The sequence below is a fragment of the Mauremys reevesii genome, linkage group 7 (assembly GCF_016161935.1).
Source record: "Mauremys reevesii isolate NIE-2019 linkage group 7, ASM1616193v1, whole genome shotgun sequence".
Taxonomy (NCBI): Eukaryota; Metazoa; Chordata; order Testudines; family Geoemydidae; genus Mauremys; species Mauremys reevesii.
Genome location: NC_052629.1, coordinates 108,010,819 through 108,031,760, shown reverse-complemented (window position 1 = coordinate 108,031,760; position 20,942 = coordinate 108,010,819). Strand labels below are relative to the sequence as shown.

Below are 20,942 nucleotides of genomic sequence, written 5' to 3'. Positions count from 1 at the left end.
AAGAGAAAAGTATATGTAATTAAATGTATGCAGAAGCCATGACGGGGCATGAACTGGGACTTATAGAACAGATTACAACAGAACCAAAGGTTCCTATATCACGCCATCCTCATCACTATAGTATCTGAGCACCTTCCACTGGTGCAATAAGCAGCATCTGTTACATACTGTTTTTTTCTTTCTCTCATCCTCTTCCCCGTATGTGAGTGCAGTATTCTTTTTTTTTTAATTGTATTGTTTCTGACTTGCAATGATAAGCAGTGTGATCTTGAGCAAGTCAGTTAACCTTTCTGTTCCTTTCTTTATCCATTGATACAGTAATAACCTCCTGGAGGTGTTGCTGAGACTTACTAATATTTGTAAAGTACTTTGTGATCCTCAGGTAAAAGGTATATATAAAAATTAGACTTTTTTGTGGTGTGTAGGGCAATCAGATAATAAAGCCCAGTCATGATATTTGATGCTTATAAGCTAACTTTCTATTAATACGGTAATAGTAATAATACAAAAACACTTATACATACTCCTAAGGGAATTCTGTGCCACTGCATGCACACAGAATTCATGTCCCCTGCAGATTTCTTTGCTTCCCCACAGAAAAATGACTTTCTGACGGGGAAGCAAAGGGAAGCCGCGAGAGCAGCCATGCGTCCCTCCCCAGCAGCGCGGTCATATCATTTTGGGCACCCAGAGCAACCAGCAAAGAGGCAAATCGCTGTGGGTGGGAAGGAGTAGGAGCCCCAGCTAGTGGCTCCTACCCTGTGCCGGGCTCAGCTGCTAGTGCTGGCTGGGCTTGGCTGGGGGTGGGGAAGGACGGTACTTCATCTTCAAGGAGCAGCCAGGGCCAGGCCGGGCTGGGTCAGACCCACCCCCAGAAATCTCCCCTGGCTGCAGGAAGCTCTGCACCACCTCCTTTCCCCCCGCTTCCTGCCCCCATTGCTCCTCAGCCGCTGGCGGGAGGGATCAGTGTACAGGAAATGCTCCCGCATACCCAGACCCTCACATGGAGTACCCTCCCACTGAGCCCACCCTGCGAGCCTCATCCCCTGCCTCCAGAATCCCCCCGAATCCAGACCCCCATTCTGCACCCAGACCAGCCCCTGCTGATCTCTCTGCACTGTAACCCCAACCGTGATGAGCCCCCTGCACTCGGACCCCCACCCCACTGAGCTCCAACCAGCTGCACTGGTATCCGCCCTGCTGAACCCCAGCCCACCTTCACCTGGACCCCCCTGCAGAATCCCATTGTCCCTGCACATGGAACTCCCCAACAAGCCACTGTTTATCCAAATCCCCATGCATCTGGATCCCCCACTGAGCCACCTGCACCCATATTGCCCCACACAGGGCCCTCTCACCCCATGCCTGGATCCCCCCCATGCTAAAACTGTCTGGACTTGGACCTGCCGAGCTGAGCCTGCCTATCCACACCTGGTGTGCCTGGCATGGTGGGGCAGGGCCCCGGGGGTGTTTCTGGGGCAGGCCCATTCCTTGCGCTGTGTCAGGGTTGGGCGTAGCCTCACCGCCGAGTTCGTGTCCTGGGGATTGGAGGTGTGGCAGGGTGATCTCTCAGCTCCATGCAGCCAGTTTCCTGTGCTCCCCACTTCCATGCTGGAGCCTTCACAATTATTTATTGACAAAATTTTGCAGAATTTTAAAATATTGTGGGCAGAATTAATATTTTTTGGCACAGACTTTTATTAATTTTTGGCACATAATTCCCTCAGGAGTAATATTATAGAGCACTGTAAAGCATGAAAATTTATAAATATACACATGGTTTAAGATATATCTCCTCCAAAAGCTTGCCGTCTCAGACAAGACCATGCACTACAGCAGCAGTTCTCAAACTTTAGCAACCTGAGGACCTCCATTTTGATTTAAAATTTTCTGGGGACCCTCGGACCCCCTGTTCAGCCCTTGTCCCGCCCACTTTTCTGAGGCCCTGCCCCTTGTCTGAGGCCCCGCCTCCTGCTCATTCCATCCCCACTCCCTCCATCGCTTGCTCTCCCCCACCCTCACTCACTTTCACCAGGCAGGGGGTTGGGGTGCAGGCTCTTGGAGGGCGTTTGGGTGCAGGCTCTGGGTTTGGGCAGGGGGTTGGAATGCAGGAGCGGGTGAGTTGTATGGGCTTTGTCCAGGTGGTGGTTAACTCTGGCGGCTCCCAAAAGTGACTGGCACATCCCTCTGGCAGCGGCTCCTAGGCGGGGGCGGGCAAAGGGTCTCCACGCACAGCCCCTGCCTGCAGGCACTGCCCCTGCAGCTCCCATTGGCCATAGTTCCCGACCAATGGGAGCTGTGGAGTCGGCGCTCGGGCCAGGGGCAGCAGGTGGAGACTCCCTGCTCCCACTCGTAGGGGCTGCAGGAATGTGCTGGCCGCTTCCGGGAGCGGCAGGGAGCCTGCCTTAGCCCTGCTGCACTGCCGGAGTTTTAGCATGCAGGAGGCGTTGGGAGGGAAGGGGAGGAGTTTATCTGCGGGGTCCATGGACCTCAGTTTGAGAAATGCTGCACTACAATTCAAGTAAGGGAAGGTGAGGAGAAAGAGATAGGAAGGATTGATGATAATGTGTTTTAAGGAAACATTTGAAAGAGTAGAAGGAGGGCAATTGGCAAACAGGTAAACTGTTCTACATGCAGGGGCAGCTGCACTGTCAGTTTTAAGGAAGTGATGTATTTGATTGGGGGTGGGGAAGATATACTCAACTGGTAAAGTCAGGGGAAATAATAAACTAACACCTAGTGCTTGTGTAGTGCTTTTCATCAGTAGCTCTCAAAGCACTTTACAAAGGAGGTATCATTATTTCAATTTTATTGGTGGGGAAACTGAGACACAGAGCGGTGAAGTGACTTGCTTAAGGTCATGTAGCAGGCCAGTAGTGGAGCTGGGAGTAGGACACAGGTCTCCTGAGTTCCAGTCCAGTGCTGTGTATGCTAAACATCACTCTTGTCTCTTCTATGTGATCACTATTCTGAATGAAGATTATACAGTGGTGTGGTATGTGGACACACAATCTTCACACATAGTGTAGATGTGATTTTTCCATCATGTGTTTGCAGATTGTATCTATTTTGTTCTCTTTATTCTTGCACTTATTTTTCACTTAGGTATAACAAAGAGTTTCTCCCTAGGTTGCATGTTCCTGCTATAAATATGAATGTGACTGTACAGTGCTGCAGGGTAAATGGCTAATTTCCAGTATTCTTTCTCCTTACTTAGAGGAAACTACTAAAAGTACAGTATACTGAACCAGCGGATGATAGTTTAGAATGTGTCTCTATGTCGTGCTGCTTTTTCATTTTGTTTATTTTATCATCAGCTGGACAAATGATGGCCAATACCTTGCTTTGGGGATGTTCAATGGCATTGTCAGCATAAGGAATAAAAATGGTGAAGAGAAAGTCAAAATAGAACGTCCAGGCAGCTCTTTATCTCCAGTATGGTCAATTTGCTGGAATCCATCAAGGTAAACCTCTTACGTCCATCCCTTTTGTGCTGAACAGATAATCCTTGTTTATTGATTCCTGACATCATAGCATGGCCAGGCCATTATCCTTCTTCCTTAAGTGGGTTTCTTCTCCACTTTACTTACAGCTGGTCTACACTATGGGGTGGGCTCGATCTAAGTTACGCAACTTCAGCTACGTGATTAACATAGCTGAAGTCGATGTACTTAGATCTAATTACCACAGTGAAGACACTGCGGTCATTAGAACTGTGTGTCAACGGGAGATGCTCTCCCGTCGATTCCCCTTGCGCTTCTCGTTGAGGTGGAGTACCAGAGTCGATGCTAAAGCGATCGGCAGTCGATTTATTGCATCTATACTAGACGTAAGTCGACCCCCACTGGATCGATTGCTGGCCGTCGATCCGGCCGGTAGTGTAGACAAGCCCTCAGAGTCCTCAGGCTCTTCACTAGTGACCAGCTTTTCACATCTGTAAAAATCTGGAATTACCCCATAGAAGAAAATGGAGTTACTCTGGATTTAGACTGGTGTAAATGAGATGAGGGTTAGGTCCATTTTTTCTCCCAATCCTCCTCTTCCTTCACTTTGCCTTTGTTATAGTAGTCCCTCAACGACACATCAAAATCCACATATGTTACTTTGGCTTAAAGAAAGCTTTGCCCCATCTCTTGAGGCTTCTATTGCTCTGTGACTGACCCAAGAGGGCTTTCACAGACTTTGTTGGTTTAGATTTTTCTCTTTCCACCTTTGGTTTTCTCACTGCTATCTACAGTCCAAAATGGAATGCATTTGACTAAGAGATGGATAATTGGCAACTTGAGTTTTTTAAGATCAAGTGCCCCATCTCCCTGAGATTTGTATCTGGGATAAACGGAGATTCCTGTGGGGTAAGCTACACCTCTTTCTAGACATCAGCTGCCTCCTACCAGGCTGGTTTTTTTAATTATAGAGTTGCACTGTTTTGAGATGCTGGAACACACTAATGGTGGGTGCATCTCTTTGGTGGCTATATGTAGCAATTGTACTTTGTCTCTTTTGATAAATGGAAAAACTGGATGCAAAATCAGCTTGGATGCCAGGAAAGATGGTGTGGTTTTTCGTTTGTGTATTTTTGTGCAGTGAAGTTTATCTTAGAATAATAAATTTTGAAATGATAGTTTCACTGTAGTTATAGGGAATGTGAATGAACAATTAATATTACAGTAGGTGGGAGAATTTCTGGAATCATAGAGCAAGTGAGGAAGAGGAGGAGTCAGTCCACAACTATTTAGAGGAAATACCAGTTTTGAAGTCCAGCACGTGCAGTAGTCAGGGTAGTGAGACAGAAGAAGAAGAACGTGAGGAAGAGGAGAGCCCTAGGGACACCAGCTCGTGAGTGTAACTTCAAGGGAATAAAATGTACTGTTCTACAGACAAAATAGACATCTACATTTATGTCCCAATTTATATATGTAATTATTTATTTCTCCTCTCTGTCTTCTACCAATGAACTTCAGCCCTTACCTGAAGGAAACACCTCTAGGAATGAGAAGATATCTCAGTCTCTAGAGCCCAGAGATTCTGATGAGATTGCCAATTGCAACAGTAGTAATACTGACCAGGAGCTTTTATGAGACTGATTTCTTTTTTTTTCCCCCGAGTGTCAGGCTTGTGCAGCAATATCTTCAGATTGTTGAACACATTTTACAGATTATAAAAACTCATAGTGTATGAGACGCGATATATCGATCCCCGAAAAATCGATCGCTACCTGCCGATACGGTGGGTGGTCTGGACGTACCCCTGGACCAGCAGTAGTAATAATAGCTAGCTGTTTTATATAGTACTGTTCATAAGTAGATCTCAAAGGACTTTACAAAGGAGTATCACCCTCATTTTACAGATGGGGAAACTAGGGCACAGAGAAGTGATTTGCCCAAGGACACCCAGCAGGCCTGCTGCAGAGATGGGAATAGAGCCCAGGTTTCCTGAGTTTGAGTCTAGGGCTCTATGTATTAGAGTATACTACCAAATTCCAGAGTTGAGGCCCTTCTCAGAGAATGCTCTGCTACCAGCTTCCAAGGACAACATTTTATTCTTGATTATATTTATGTAGATCAGGTGCATCTCCACTCAGGCACATTGACTTTGAATTTACACCACTGAAGCTGAGATCAGAATATGGCCGCAGATCTTTAAGTCCAGGGACTCTTAGCTAATCAGCCTTGGCTGATCGTAACTGCAGTGGAAGTATATGAAGTGATGTATTAAGTCTTTGGAGGCAAACAGTCCATGGCATAGTGATGTGTGGGGAGGAAATAGTGGACTCCCTTCCCCTGCCCCTCCCCAGCTTTCTGTTCTCTGGCTGCAAAAGTTCATTAATATTCTAGTTAGGATGCATATGTTTGCTTTTCTTTCAATTTTTGTGCCCTTTTAAAAAAAATCATTACTTGCTAAATGTAGTCTGACATCGTACTTATTTTTTGTCAGTAGCTTTTATTAGTTTTGTACAGAAATCACTGCAGTGCACCACATGTCTTAATTGCCTGTTTCTTCTACATGTTAGAGATGAACACAATGACATTTTGGCTGTAGCAGACTGGGGTCAAAGGCTTTCCTTTTTTCAGCTCAGTGGCAAACAGGTAAGTTGAAGTTTAATGCTTTGGAAAGTGCATTCGTATTTACCCTCAGGAGTAGCTGAATATTTTTGATCATATTCTGTATATACATTGTGTCTTGTATACTGCTCAAAGCTTTTTGTTTGGCTGCTTTTGACCATCCTCTTTTCCTGCTCCAGTGTCTTCCAACCCAACAGAGACACTTCCTGTTACTTCTTTTAGTTTTGCAGACTTTTGTGACCAGAGCCGTCCCTAGCTATTCTGGGGCCCTATGCAGCCCCCAAACTCCCCCCCACACAGTGTGTGTGGGCGGGGGCCCAGGCCTCTGCGGGGAGGGAGCGCAGGGGCTGTCCCCAGGCCCTCCGTGGGGAAGGAGGAGCGGGGCTGGCTTGGGGGGGAGTGGGGAACCACTCACCGGCGGCGGGGCTGGGGCCAGGTCTGCACTTCCTGCCGCCAGTGAGTGCAGGCCAGTCCATGCTGCAGTCCTCAGGGGCGTGGAGGCAGGACTGGGGTGGAGCAGGAGCGGGAACAGGCAAGGCTGGGGCAGGGAAGGGGCAGGGTGGGGGCCCTGGGGAAGAGCTGAAGCAGGGGCTGGAGCAGCACGCAGCTGCGCAGGGCACCAGGAAATTTGGAAATTTCTTGGTGCCCTATGCAGCTGCGTACTTTGCGTATGGGTAAGGACAGCCCTGTTTGTGACAGTTTACTGGCCCAGATCCTGAGCTGCAGCTGTGGAGTCCTTGGCACAGTTCATGAGAAGGAGACTCATTCATGTTTTTTAAATCACCCTGATTCTGAGCAGACCTGTGTTGGGCTAGGCTGGTTCTCAGATGCAACTTAGAGTAGCTTCTGAGGGCTGTTACAACTGTCAGCTGTTGCTGGGTGTAGGAAGGTCTTTGCCGTTAGCTGAAGGGATAGTGGTATCATAGGAGCCTGTATGATAGAACTTGGCACCTGAGGATCCTTGTACACTGGGGAGATCCTCTTGCTCGTTTTCAACTACTTTTCATGACTCAGAAAACATGAAATGACCCTTTTCTTTGACCTCTGTATTTTGTCTTGTAGATTGGGAAGGACAGAGTGCTGAATTTTGACCCCTGCTGCGTTAGCTATTTTTCCAAAGGAGAATATATATTAATGGGAGGCTCAGATAAGCAAGTCTCTCTCTACACGAAGGATGGAGTACGTCTCGGTACTATAGGGGATCAGAGTAGCTGGGTGTGGACATGTAAAGTTAAACCAGACTCCAATTATGTGGTAAGAGGGAACATTTTATTGCTTTTCTCTTAGATCTTAGATACCTTTGGTAGGGCCACAATTTTCAAACTTGGATATTTAAATGTAGGCACCCAAATCAGGCAGCTAAATACAAGTGGCCTAATTTTTAGATGTTGCTGAGTAAGCACATTCAACTCCCATTGAAGTTAAAAATAGTCATAGAGAAATGTATCCTGAGCTACAAGAAGGTGATAAATGGGGATAAAGCTTACTGGCCTACGTAAGGCATTTACTACATTTTATTTTTTAAATGGTAGTTGATTTATTTAAAAATAATTTTGATGATATATATGACATAGGGTGACTGTAGAGGCTATGCAATAGGATGAGTGAAAGTAGATGTGCAAGTAGGCTGTCTGGTTCAGAATTTCTACTAAAGAGCCTTGTGGAGAATGTGCGTGTTACCATTTTGGGCAATATATACTATAATCTGTCAGTGGCAGAACTCCTTTTGAAATCAGTAGGCCAAGAGTGGTGATTTAAAAAAAAAAAAGTAAGTGTCCATGATTAAGGCTTTGATTTAGTCATGGAGATCATGGGAGTCCCGGAATCTGTGACTTCCAAAGACCTCTGTGACTCCAGCCAGTGCCGTCTGGGAGCTGTAGGTGGAGGCAGGGGAGCCCCACAGCTCCCCACGGCCACTCTGGGCTGCCATAAGCGACAGGGGACCCCTGCTGCTCCCAGCCTTTGCGGGTGGCAAGGGGCACCCCCCCACACACTCCCCGCCCCTGCAGGCAGCAGGGAGGACCAGGGGTAGGGGGAATCCCCGCTGCTCCCGGCTGCCGAGGGCATCAAGAGGGACCACGGTGCTTCCCACCCCTGCGTGCAGCAGTGAGGATCCACTGCTCCCCGCTGGCGGCAGGGGGGATCCCTGCTGCTCCCAGCCACTGCAGGCATCAGGGAGGACCTAGGGGCATGGGGGAATCCCCGCTACGGCTGCGGGAGGCAGTGGGGGACCCAGCGATAGAGGGGATCTCCACCCACTCCTGGCCACTGCGGGCAGCAAGGGGATCCGCCGCTTCCGGCTGGCATGGGCAGCAGGGGGGACCCCTTGGTAGGGGGGATCCCCACTGCTCCCATCCACCAGTGGTGGCAGGAGGGATCCCTGGAGTTCCTGGCCCCCACAGGAGGCGGGGGGACTCCCACAGCTTGAAGCTGCCAGTGGAGGAGACCGCTGGAGCTCCTAGTCTCTCCCCAGATTACCCATTTTGTCATTGGGTATTTTTAGTAAAAGTCAAGGACAGGTCACGGGTTTCTGTGAATTTTTCATTATTGCCTGTGACCTGTGCTGTGAATTTTAGTAAAAACATCCATAATAAAAACTTAGCCTTATCCATGATCTTATATGGCCTCATCCTGGATCATTAAAGTTGATGGGAGTTTTGCCATTGAATACAGTGTGAGCAGGATCAGGGCTAAAGTTGGTATGCTATTTTGGAGAATGTAACGTAAGGGATTTAGTGTTCATTTAAATGTCATGCATTTTTATTAGGTCTGTCAAGCAATTAAAAAAATTAATCGTGATTTAATCACAATTAATCACAGTGTTAATAATTGAGTACCATTTATTTAAATATTTTTGGATGTTTTCTACATTTTCAAATATATTGATTTCAATTACAACGCAGAATACAAAGTGTACAGTGCTCACTTTATTTTTTATTACAAATATTTGCACTGTAAAAAACAAAAGAAATAGTATTTTTCAATTGTCCCATTACACTTCAGATTCTTAAACCTTGGATCGAGTGCTGTAGCTATCTTTAGAAATCTCACATTAGTACCTTCATCTTTGCATTTTGTCAAATCTTCAGTGAAAGTGTTCTTAAAATGAACAACATGTGCCGGATCATCATCCGAGACTGCTATAACATGAAATATATGGGATAATGCGGGTAAAACACAGCAGGAGACATACAATTCTCCCCCAAGGAGTTCAGTCACAAATTTAATTAATGTGTTATTTTTTTAACGAGTGTTATCAGCATGGAAGCATGTCCTCTGGAGTGGTGGCTGAAGCATGAAGGGGCATATGAATGTTTAGCATATCTGTCACATAAATACCTTGCAGTGCCAGCTACAAAAGTGCCATGTGAATGCCCGTTCTCACTTTCAGGTGACATTGTAAATAAGAAGAGGACAGCATTATTGCCCGTAAATGTAAACAAACTTGTTTTTTTAGCAATTGGCTTAGCAAGAAATAGGACTGAGTCGACTTGTACGCTCTAAAGATTTACATTGTTTTGTTTTTTTGAGCGCAGCTATGTAACAAAAAAAAATCTACATTTGTAAGTTGCACTTTCACGATTGCATTACAGTACTTGTATGAGGTGAATTGAAATTTTTTTCTTTTGTTTATCATTTTTACAGTACAAATATTTGTAATAAAAATAATATAAAGTGACCACTGTACACCTTGTATTCTGTGTTGTAATTGAAATCAATATATTTGAAAATGTAGCAAAACATCGAAAAATATTTAATAAATTTCAATTAGTATTCTGTTATTTAACAGTGTGATTAAAACTGCGATTAATCACGATTAATTTTTTGAGTTAATCGCATGAGTTAACTGTGATTAATCTACAGCCCTAATTTTTATGCGTGTTTTTGGTAGTTGCTTATAGGTTATCATTGGTTGACACATGAAGGTGATTGTATGAGTTTTTGAGATCTTTCTCCTTATGTTCAGGCAATAGGATGCCAGGATGGAACAATTTCCTTTTATCAGCTGATTTTCAGTACAGTCCATGGACTCTATAAAGATCGTTATGCTTACAGAGACAGCATGACTGATGTTATTGTCCAGCACCTAATTACTGAGCAAAAAGGTAGTGTCACTCTTACATTGAAATCTTAGCTTCATTTTCATTATTATTTTTATTCATAGCTGTTAGCATGTTCAAATGTATGCTCCCTGTCTCGTGGAATTTCCTGTCTTTGATAAACACTGATGGTAAGGTTGAGGCATACAATTCATGGGGTGAAAATGCAAACATGAAGTAGAGAAAATATCTCTTGAGGATCAGAACGGAAGAACTTAATGGAAGAAGTGGGGATTTGAAAGGTCATTAGGAGAGGGAAGAGCTATTAAAATAAAGTCTCTCTATCTCTATCTGAAATTGTGAGATTCTGTATAGTCCATTATATTTGTAAAGGTGGTTCTTATTAACAGCATCGAAGACTTGTGCTAACATTTTCTAAGCACATTTTTCTTTAAATATTATCACCCAGTTTTCTAAGAGGGAAGAGACATTGAAACATGCATCATAGTACATCATTCATAAGTAATGAATGGTAGTAACTTGTGACCTACTGCTAACCAGTAGCATGTATGGGTAGCCTATACTTGACGTGGAGCCACAGACTCTATTCCAGTAGAGTTGATTGTTCGATGTAGAAATGTTTTGTAATTGTAATAATGGTTTAACATTATTTCAGTTTCACCCTGCACCTTACTATGTTTTCTTATTTTCTTTCTTTTCAGTTAGAATAAAATGCAGAGAGCTTGTAAAGAAAATTGCCATCTACAAAAACAGATTAGCAATCCAGCTGCCAGAGAAAATCCTGATTTATGAATTATATTCAGATGACTCCTCAGACATGCACTACCGTGTGAAGGAAAAGATAGCAAAGAAATTTGAATGCAACTTGCTGGTTGTATGTTCAGATCACATTATCTTATGCCAGGTACGTACTTGAAAGTTAAACATAGTCTTGATAAGTAAGAGAAGGGTACACGTGTGAAAGGAATTGCAGAATAAGATTAGCATACTGAAAAAGCTGTAATACAGTTATACAATTGAATGTGTACTGTAATGTAATCTCAAACCAGTTAAACAGCTGCTTTGTCTCATTTCACTGATGGCTGTGTTTTAGTGAAATGATCTCTGTATGTAGTTTGCGTATCTGTTTATAAAGTGCTGTGGGATCTTTTGGGTTGAAAGGTGCTAGAAAAGGGGTTTTTGATATTCTGCTTGATACCATCAGAAATCTTTAAAAGTATATATTATCTGCTAGATTGATGTGACATGTATCTCGCAGTCTTTTGTTTTCTATGTACATATATGTAGATGGGCATATCTGGATAGATATGAACACATTTCACTAAAGTGGCATGATTTTCTGTTTACCAATATGTAGTTTATTGTACATCACAGAATTGTTTATTTTTTAGGAGAAAAGACTACAGTGCCTCTCATTTAATGGTGTTAAAGAGCGGGAGTGGCTGATGGAGTCTCTCATTCGTTACATTAAAGTAATTGGAGGCCCTTCAGGAAGAGAAGGCCTCTTAGTAGGTCTGAAGAACGGCCAGGTGATGCTTTATGACTGATTTACCTCTTTTTAAGTACAGAGCAAAATCTGTTTTACTGTTTTGAGGAGAACAGAAATACATAGGGCTGACCACAGAAGCAGCAAAGACTTTTATAACCTGAATTCCATGGGCTGAGCCTAATCCTGAATCAAAAAAACTCATCTATTTGTATCTCTTGCCTGTGGGCTCACATTCTTTCTCTTTAGCTGCTCACTTGTAGGTTATCCTGGAAGACAAAAACATTGCTCCCCATTGCCTGTGCTTCATAGGTGGACCTCAAGAGAAGTGTATATACAGAAAATGGCTCTCTACAGTTCGCTGACAACCCCGCTACAGCTGACTCCCACAATAAGAAATGGACCTTTGTCATTTGTCATATAGCTATTTTATGACGATCACTGTCAGACAAGTTTGTGCATAATTTTCTACACTGAAACCATATCCAATGCAGAGAACAATACAGAAGATATTTGTATTTAAAGGTGCTTAGTTTCTTTGTAAATTAAGCATACATTTAATACTTCCTTGCAGAGTACCCATTTGATGGGTTTCCACTTAATACAGTAGAAAATTAATGGGATAGCCATGTGACCATGCAATAGTAAAATTGCCTGGCAGATGGCATTGTGACTTAAGAGCTTTCCTGAAAAGTAGTTAGTAGCTGCTGTTGGGCCTCAGGACAAGCAGAAGAATATGAGAGTGGTAAATATTGGTGTCCCACTATTTATCTGTTTAATGGGATCCCCTGTCACACTTTTGAAAGTCAATGAACTTCCATCAGTCTTAATATTTGTTTTAAAATAATGATTATATTTAAAAGAAATGGAGCAGTGTAAGTAGAATATTTGGCTTTAGTTTGCGTACAAACCACACATAAAGTTTTATGCTATCCAAACCCTTATATTACCAAAACTTTACATCCCACCTTCTGAATACCAGATTTAGGGAAGGAGAAAGAATCTGGCAGAAATTGATACAGTAAAAATGTTAACATCATCTATTGAAGGCTGTTCAGTAGTTTAATTGCCTAAAATACACAATTGTATTATCACTGAGGCTATGCTTTTTTCACAGAGGTTGCGGAAGTCATGGATTCTGTGACTTCCGCAACCTCTGTGAATTCACCCCTGGCGGCCGGGAGCTGCAGGGTCCCTCTGCTGCCCACAGCGTCCAGGAGCTGCAGGGTACTCCCACCACCCAGTGGGGATACCCCTTAGATCACTGCCACCATGGGCAGTGGGGTACCCTGGAGCTCCCAGCCACCCTGAGCAGTGCCCCCCTCCCCCCCCGCAGCTCCTGGATGCTGTGGGCAGCAGGGAGACCCCAGAGCTCGAGAGGGAACCCTGGAAATTGTGGGCAGTGGGGGGACCCCGCAGCTGAGCTCCCCATTTTATCATGGATATTTTTAGTAAAAGTCTTTGACAGGTCACGAGCTTCCATTAATTTTTCTTTATTGCCCATGACCTGTCTGTGACTTTTACTAAAAATATCTGAGACAAAATCTTAGCCTTAATTATCATTAATGAATGTTTATATAGTACTGTATGTGTTCTAATGTTAGTAAATTACAGTTATTAAAAAATGGAATAATATCATATCTGAGTTAGTTAATGGGGAAACTGGTATCTAGACTGTAGACTGTCATACAACACAAGTGACAGTTTCTTTGTAGTTCTGGAGTTACATACAGCAGAGGTTACAAAGAGGGTGCAGCACAGCAAGTATTTAAATATTTAGGTTGTTGCCCTATGTAGTCTTTGTTCTATTTATATTTATGCTCATCACCATAGTATAAGTGCATTAATGTAACTGTTTTACAAGTAGAAAGACACAGAATCTAGGTTGTCTCATATATTTTTTTACAGTATGCTAGCTTGCAAGCTAATGTAAAGAAGCAAGGGTATAAGCCTTTGAAAGCATTTTCAAGCTGCTTTAGTTCTTACATATATTAAATTAATATTTCTTCTTCATAATATGTAATCACAGTTCTGTTTTCAACAGCAGAGTTAATATCCACTATTCTATTGCTAATTTTGGTAACTGCAACTTTGACTGACTAACTTTGACTTCAAATGTGTCCAGATTCTGAAGATATTTGTAGACAATCTTTTCGCAATTGTCCTATTGAAGCAATCCACAGCTGTGCGCTGTCTGGATATGAGCGCATCCCGAAACAAATTGGCAGTGGTAGATGAAAATGACACCTGCCTAGTATATGATATTCACACCAAAGAGCTGCTGTTCCAGGTAAGAAATCAAAACCTTTAAATGTTTGTAAAAAAGAGAGAAACTTGCTAGGGACTCAGAATATGATTTTTGTTTCTTACATATAGATAACATTCATAATAATTTATACAAATATAAATAGATCAACCGTGGAATGTTGTAGATATTAATACATTATGCCCCCTACAGAGAGTGTTGTCTGATGGGTAGGGAAGGGGATGGGAGCCAGGAGATTTGTGTTTTTTACCCACCTCGTCCATGCATTTGCTATGTGATCTTTAGCAAGTCACTTGGGTCTAGATAATGTTCCCTTTGAATTATTGAAGTCAGAGGGGGTCTTGCTGTTGATTTCAGTGGGAGTAGAATTAGATCCTAAATCACTTTGTGCCTCAGTTTTGCCCAATATAAAGGGATAATACTTCCCTCATAGGGAATTTAACATAGTCCCTCTATGAGGCTTAATTCATTAATGTTAGTAAAGTATTTTCAGGTAGATCCTTGGATAGAAAGCATGAAGTATTATTAAGACAGGACCTATAAGATTCTTTTTGTGTCAGAAAGCAGAACTAAAGATTAAATTATTCTGATAGCTGGGAACCAGTGTCCATTTGTGGAAGGATTTTAATTTAATGTATTAGTAAAGGTGATGAGCAAGATAAATAAAAAACATATTAGACAAAATTATTGTAATTTAATAAGCATAAAGCAAGTGCTGTGAAAATGTGGCAATATTTGTAACGTTTAAGTACCAGTATATTCCTAAACATAAAGAATTAGTGTAAAAAAATACATACATTTATACAGTTTATAACATAATCAGTTGTCCTAGCTGAGGGCCATGTATTGCTTAGGGGAAAAGATCTAATTTTGTTGCTCAGTAATTTAATCACCCATAAATATGCTCATTAGGAACCCAATGCTAATAGCGTGGCTTGGAATACACAGTGTGAGGATATGCTTTGCTTTTCCGGAGGGGGTTACCTCAACATCAAAGCTAGTAACTTTCCTGTCCATCAGCAAAAACTTCAAGGCTTTGTTGTGGGATACAATGGCTCCAAGATTTTCTGTCTTCATGTTTTTTCTATGTCAGCTGTTGAAGTTCCTCAGGTAATTTTTAATCTAACTAACCCATGTTTTGTGTTTTCTGAACAATATGGTATAAAAAAATGAAAGAATGTTTCTGAAACTTGTCTGCTTCATATTACCAAAATCAATGTAATCTAAACTCATAGTATATTGAGATCTGTCAACACTGTCTAGTTCCTTTTGTGTGAGCTGTGCAAAGTTTAAAACTGTTGGACTCATTAGCTTTAAGTGTCTGAGTTTTTCCTTCTCTTTTGCTGAAGTGCGCTCTCGTATTATCATAGTCGTCCCCCCATTTTGTTTACAAATCCATTAAATTTAAAAGCACTGAACCACAATGACAATGTGGTTCTGTACAAACTTATTTTGCCTACAGTTTCTGCACATCTTCCCCGCCCCCCCCCCCCACATTTTTTCATGTTATTTTTCAAATGTCCATGTTCTACCCATGCCATGTACCCTCTTATTAATTACCTGCTGTTGCTTCTTTTGGATATGTTTAGGCAATATTTAAGTGGTATAAAATGTTCTAAGCTATAGGTGTATCCAGTTTGTAATATATTTGTAGATTCTATGTCAATCAGATGAGCGATCCTCCCTGCATTATGAGAAGGACCACAAACAATGGAAGTATTAATATAGTTAGTGAGGTATAACTGATTTGCCCGTGGACACTAGAAATTCAGTCTGCTTTTTTCATGTTTTCATCTACTTAACAATGGTTTAAAAATTAACACAAAACCAAAAAATGTGAGAATCAGTGTAAGTACTGGACATTATTCTGCATTTCTTATGTACCCAAAACTATCATCAGCATCATTTGGAGTTGTGGATGAGTAAGGAATGCACTACATCAATACTTGTACTGAATTGGTAGAATCTCAGACCCTAGCAAACAGTGCCTTCAGGACAAAAGGGTTTGGAATTCAATTATCCTATTCTGTATTGTACTTATGTTGGAGCGGGATGACTGAATTCACAGAATAAATTACTGTATTGTCAAACCTATCATACCTTGTACACTCTTGTTTATTATTCAGAAAGTAGATTGGTTACATAGTGGGTTTGTAACTGCTGGGGTTGGAAAGAGCAGATTTATGCACTAAATACATTCACTAATATATCTCAATATTTTGCTTTTGATAAATGTTTCTTAATGGAAATCCTCAGTCTGCTCCTATGTATCAATACCTGGAACGGAAAATGTTCAAAGAAGCCTATCAGATTGCTTGTTTAGGAGTAACTGACACTGACTGGAAAGAGCTGGCTATGGAGGCCTTAGAAGGTCTAGAGTTTGAAACTGCTAAAAAGGTAAAGCATTTATTTCTTTATGCAACAGGAATTTTGAAATTTCGTATTAACACATGATTGAAGTGAAAAGTAGTATACATACATTGTAACCTCTTCATATTTAACCTTTCTATTATATCACCAGGAGCTCTAGTTCATGTATCTAACATACTTTTTCTATTTTTTTAAATATGAAGTATCAACTCAAGATCTTATGCACATCATGAAAGCCAAACTATGATGCTTAATTTTTCTTGTCAAAAACATGCAGAATAGATAATGCCTACACTAAAGAGAAATTGATTTTATATTTTTGGCTATTTAAACTCATAAAGAAAAACTTTAAAAAAAAATTCCATTTCAACTCTAGAAATTAGTTTAATAAGAACATAAGAACAGCCGTACCGGGTCAGACCAAAGGTCCATCTAGCCCAGTATCCTATCTACCAACAGTGGCCAATGCCAGATGCCCCAGAGGGAGTGAACCTAACAGGCAACGATTAAAGTGATCTCTCTCCTGTTTGCCATCCATCTCCATCCTCTGGCAAACAGAGGCTAGGCACACCATTCCTTACCCATCCTGGCTAATAGCCATTTATGGACTTAACCACCATGAATTTATCCAGTTCTCTTTTAAACACTGTTATAGTCCTAGCCTTCACAACCTCCTCAGGTAAGGAGTTCCACAAGTTGACTGTGCGCTGCGTGAAGAAGAACTTCCTTGTATTTGTTTTTAATCCTGCTGCCTATTAATTTCATTTGGTGACCCCTAGTTCTTGTATTATGGGAATAAGAAAATAACTTTTCCTTATCCACTTTCTCCACATCACTCATGATTTTATATACCTCTATCATATCCCCCCTTAGTCTCCTCTTTTCCAAGCTGAAGAGTCCTAGCCTCTTTAATCTCTCCTCATATGGGACCCATTCCAACCCCCTAATCATTTTAGTTGCCCTTTTCTGAACCTTTTCTAGTGCCAGTATATCTTTTTTGAGATGAGGAGACCACACTATATGCAGTATTCAAGATGTGGGCGTACCATGGATTTATATAAGGGCAATAATATATTCTCAGCCTTATTCTCTATCCCCTTTTTAATGATTCCTAACATCCTGTTTGCTTTTTTGCCCGCCTCTGCACACTGTGTGGACATCTTCAGAGAGCTATCCGCAATGACTCCAATAAATTAGGATAAATATTTCAACAAGAAAAAGGAATCAGGATTTAGTGTTGTATTATATTTTTCACTAGGTGGCAGCAAAGAATCACTTAGCTGAAATGTATCTGTTGTCTCCTAGTTTTTGTCCTGTAATGCTCTGCTGCTAATATTCCTATTCTTTTGTCTCCCTCCTGTTTAGAGCATGTCACTTTGAAAGTGGAGACTGTACTTTCTTTATCACTCAGTTCTTTGCAGATAGTGTGACATTGTCACATATTTTCTTTCTTCCTGCTAGACTAGCCCTGTTTGGGAACGGCCTCTGGAATGGGAGATGCTGGAGTACATGTTTTCCTTGGAGTAAAGTCTTTGTACCACCATCTGTGAAACAAAAGGGTCAAAAGAAATATAGTGTCATCAATATAATATGAAACACAAAATTATTTAAAAAATACATAGGCATCCTTTACATAATGACACAAGATTTCATAGGAAGCTAAACGTTTTTATTTTTCATTTTCTGATAAATGGAGGCATTGGACTATACTTTTTCTGTGCAACTTTATAGATGATTTTATGCAAATAGTTCTTAAAATGAAGATGTTTTCAGTGCCTCCGTGGAAGGTGAGGACTGTCATCTTCTTAGGGCATGCCTACACTTACCTCCGGACTGATCGATCCGGCAGGGGTCAATTATCGCGTCTAGTGAAGACGCGATAAATCGACCGCTGAGCGCTCCTCATCGATTCCGGTACTCCACTGGAGCGAGAGGCGCAGGCAGAGTCAATGAGGGAGCGTCAGCAATCAACTTACTGCAGTGAAGACACCGCAATAAGTAGATCCAAGTACATCGACTTCAGCTACATTATTCACGTAGCTGATGTTGCATAACTTAGATTGATTCCTCCCTCCTTCCCCTCTCCCCCCAGTGTAGACCACGCTTTTTAATTAGAGCTGATTAACCTGAACAAAGGCAGTTTATAGAAAATTTGACATTAAAGACTTGTTCTTCCTCATCTGATCTTGAGTAAGCAGAATATGTATTCCTCCTAAGCATTTAATTGGTTAGAGGTCTGGAACATCCCAACATCCAAAGAGTTTAATTTCTGGGTTTTATTGTATGTCAAAAGTAAGTGCTAAACTGCTGTAACCATAGGTGACTTTGGCACTCGGCGACTTTGGTTTGCACATTTATCTTAATTGGCAAAGGATATTACACTGTGTCACAGTACTTTTATCTTATCCTGTCCTAACTTTCTTTTCTCTCTCTGCATTGTAATATGTTTGTTCTACTTTCATACTGAATTTTGAGAATGATCCAATAAATGGTCGTTGATATAAAAACTTTAAGCATATGTAGAATACTTGATCAGCATTGTCACTTACTTGTGTTCTGCCTTGTAGCATATGAGCAGAACAGTTTTCCTTATTTTCCTTAAAAGTGTGGCATGCTAACTATTAAAGTGAAAAGTCCTAAAATAGAATATAACTGTTCAACATTTTAGTTGGTGGTTTGTGTCCTTTGAGGGGACTGACCTGCATATGCCCGCTGGCCTCCTTCTGTGCTCTTTCTTTTAAATAATAAACGGTTGGATAGTACCCTGTTGTTGTTTATTGTTGTGCCCAGGGTCCCCAATCATGGTCAGAGCTCCATTAGGTAGGCACTAAAACAAACAGAAAGTAAGACATGTTTTCAGTCTGCCCAATATACACAAAGATAAATATATTGTTTGGTTGTCTATTCTGATGTTATTTCCACAACTTGATTTATATAAAACACAAAATCGGTTAACTTACTGGCCAATAAAGTGGCTACTTTTTTCTTTTCTTTTTCCTTTAACAGGCATTTACCAGAGTACGAGATCTTCGGTATCTAGAACTGATCAGCAGCATTGAGGTAAAACAAAGAATGTTAAATATAATATAAAATGTAAAAACATAAATTAAGCTTAAGTAAGCTACTTTTGGAAAGATTTTCTGTACAATCAGTATTCCTGATTATTAAAGGAATGATGGATGTATGAAAAATGCTGACTTAAGGTGTTAAGTCAAATTCCCAATCATATGACTGAAACTTGTTGAAAAAATATGACAAGGAAAGTGAACTATATGAGAATATTGAAAACTTCTTAAGAAAAATCAGAGAAAACTTCTATATCCAATTAATAACTGGTGTACTACTGTAGACTGCTGCAGCACTGTTCAAGGCACTTTAGAAGCATGAGTTAATTAAACCATACACCACCTGCTGGAGGCAGGTAATTATTATTCTCTCTCTTTTGCAGATGGGAAAACTGACAGAGAGGGGTAAAATGACTTGCTCAGGGTCACATGACATGTCAGTGACGACTGGAAATAGAATTTAGGATTCCTGACTTCCATGCTGTGATCAACCACTAGGCCACCTTCATCCCCCTACTACTTGATATAATTCAGTTGTACGATAACTATGTATATAGACATACATAAAAGAATCTCTGCAATATTCTGACTTTCCTCTTGGATATTATGATGATACAAAGTGTACAGGTCTACACTGAAATGACATAAAGGGAATTTCTCATGCAAATATTAATTGAGGTGCATGCCCCTTGTAGAAGAATATAATCCCCTCTTCCAGCATTGCAGAGCTGTCCTTTTTCCATCAGAGTGCCAGTTAAACGTTTATCGTAATCCCCATGATTGGCATACAGGATGAAGTGCCGCACTAGGAACCCTAATTTTTTCTGAATCCATGGGAGAAGTGGAAACACTTTCTGGCCACCTCCATCCTCTTTCCTTTCTATAGATGCTGTTCCTGATCCTATCCAAAGTATTGCAGCATTGCAGTTTTGTATTTATTTGATTAGCAATCCTTCCCTTTTAAATAAACATAGGCTTACCTTTTAGTCTGCTTGACATGGTTCCTTCATAGCAGGGCTGCCCAGAGGATTCAGGGGGCCTAGGGCAAAGCGGGGGAGCTGCGGTGCTTGTACTCACCCAGCGGCGGACCAGGTCTTCAGCAGCAGGGGGCCCTTCAGTTGCTCTGCGTCTTTGGCAGCACTGAAGGGCCTCCCTGCTGCCAAAATGCTGGCTGAAGACATGGACCACTGCCGGGCCAGGGCTCACGGGGCAGCCCTGCTTCATAGAAATAGTTCTGTATGCTGCATCACTGCTTACTCTTGCTTGTAGTTTATGGGGACTCCATTACAGGTTAGTAAGGGGCTAACTGAGCGCATTAATATGAAGCATTCCTCACACCAGTGACACATTCCTCTGTCTGACTGGGGACATTAGGTAATGCAAGTGCCAAACTCCAAACCTGGCAAGCTCGCTGAAGAATTCTGAAGGATCTGAATTCCGAAAGACTTAATGTGTAAAAACTCCTTTGATGGATTATTCCTTTAACCCAAATTGTATAAACGAAACTTTCAACACCAGTCAAATAAATATCAGCATAGTTAATAACTGTGATCTTTAAAGATGTTGGTTGTATCTGCTTTGGCAGTGCTGGATTGAATTTATACAACAGGATGAAGGATTTTGCCCCCTATA

The 20,942-nt window shown here is 41.6% G+C and overlaps 1 protein-coding gene across 5 annotated transcripts in view; it reads left to right on the top strand.

The window, feature by feature from the left end:
• IFT122 (intraflagellar transport 122) overlaps positions 1-20,942 on the top strand; it is a 48,895-nt gene that overhangs the window by 5,708 nt on the left and 22,245 nt on the right. For 3 of the 5 annotated variants that reach the window (XR_005601336.1, XM_039547888.1, XM_039547890.1), the window contains exons 7-17: positions 3,318-3,464; positions 4,669-4,836; positions 6,011-6,086; positions 7,125-7,316; positions 10,030-10,168; positions 10,825-11,027; positions 11,515-11,652; positions 13,735-13,899; positions 14,788-14,985; positions 16,132-16,272; positions 19,252-19,305. Coding sequence is in view for 4 of the 5 variants with exons in the window: in XM_039547890.1 (XP_039403824.1) it covers positions 3,318-3,464; positions 4,669-4,836; positions 6,011-6,086; positions 7,125-7,316; positions 10,030-10,168; positions 10,825-11,027; positions 11,515-11,652; positions 13,735-13,899; positions 14,788-14,985; positions 16,132-16,272; positions 19,252-19,305 (1,621 nt within the window). In the remaining variant the exon portion in view is untranslated. The remainder of the gene's footprint in view (positions 1-3,317; positions 3,465-4,668; positions 4,837-6,010; positions 6,087-7,124; positions 7,317-10,029; positions 10,169-10,824; positions 11,028-11,514; positions 11,653-13,734; positions 13,900-14,787; positions 14,986-16,131; positions 16,273-19,251; positions 19,306-20,942) is intronic. The other 2 variants (XM_039547891.1, XM_039547892.1) reach the window with 1 other exon arrangement.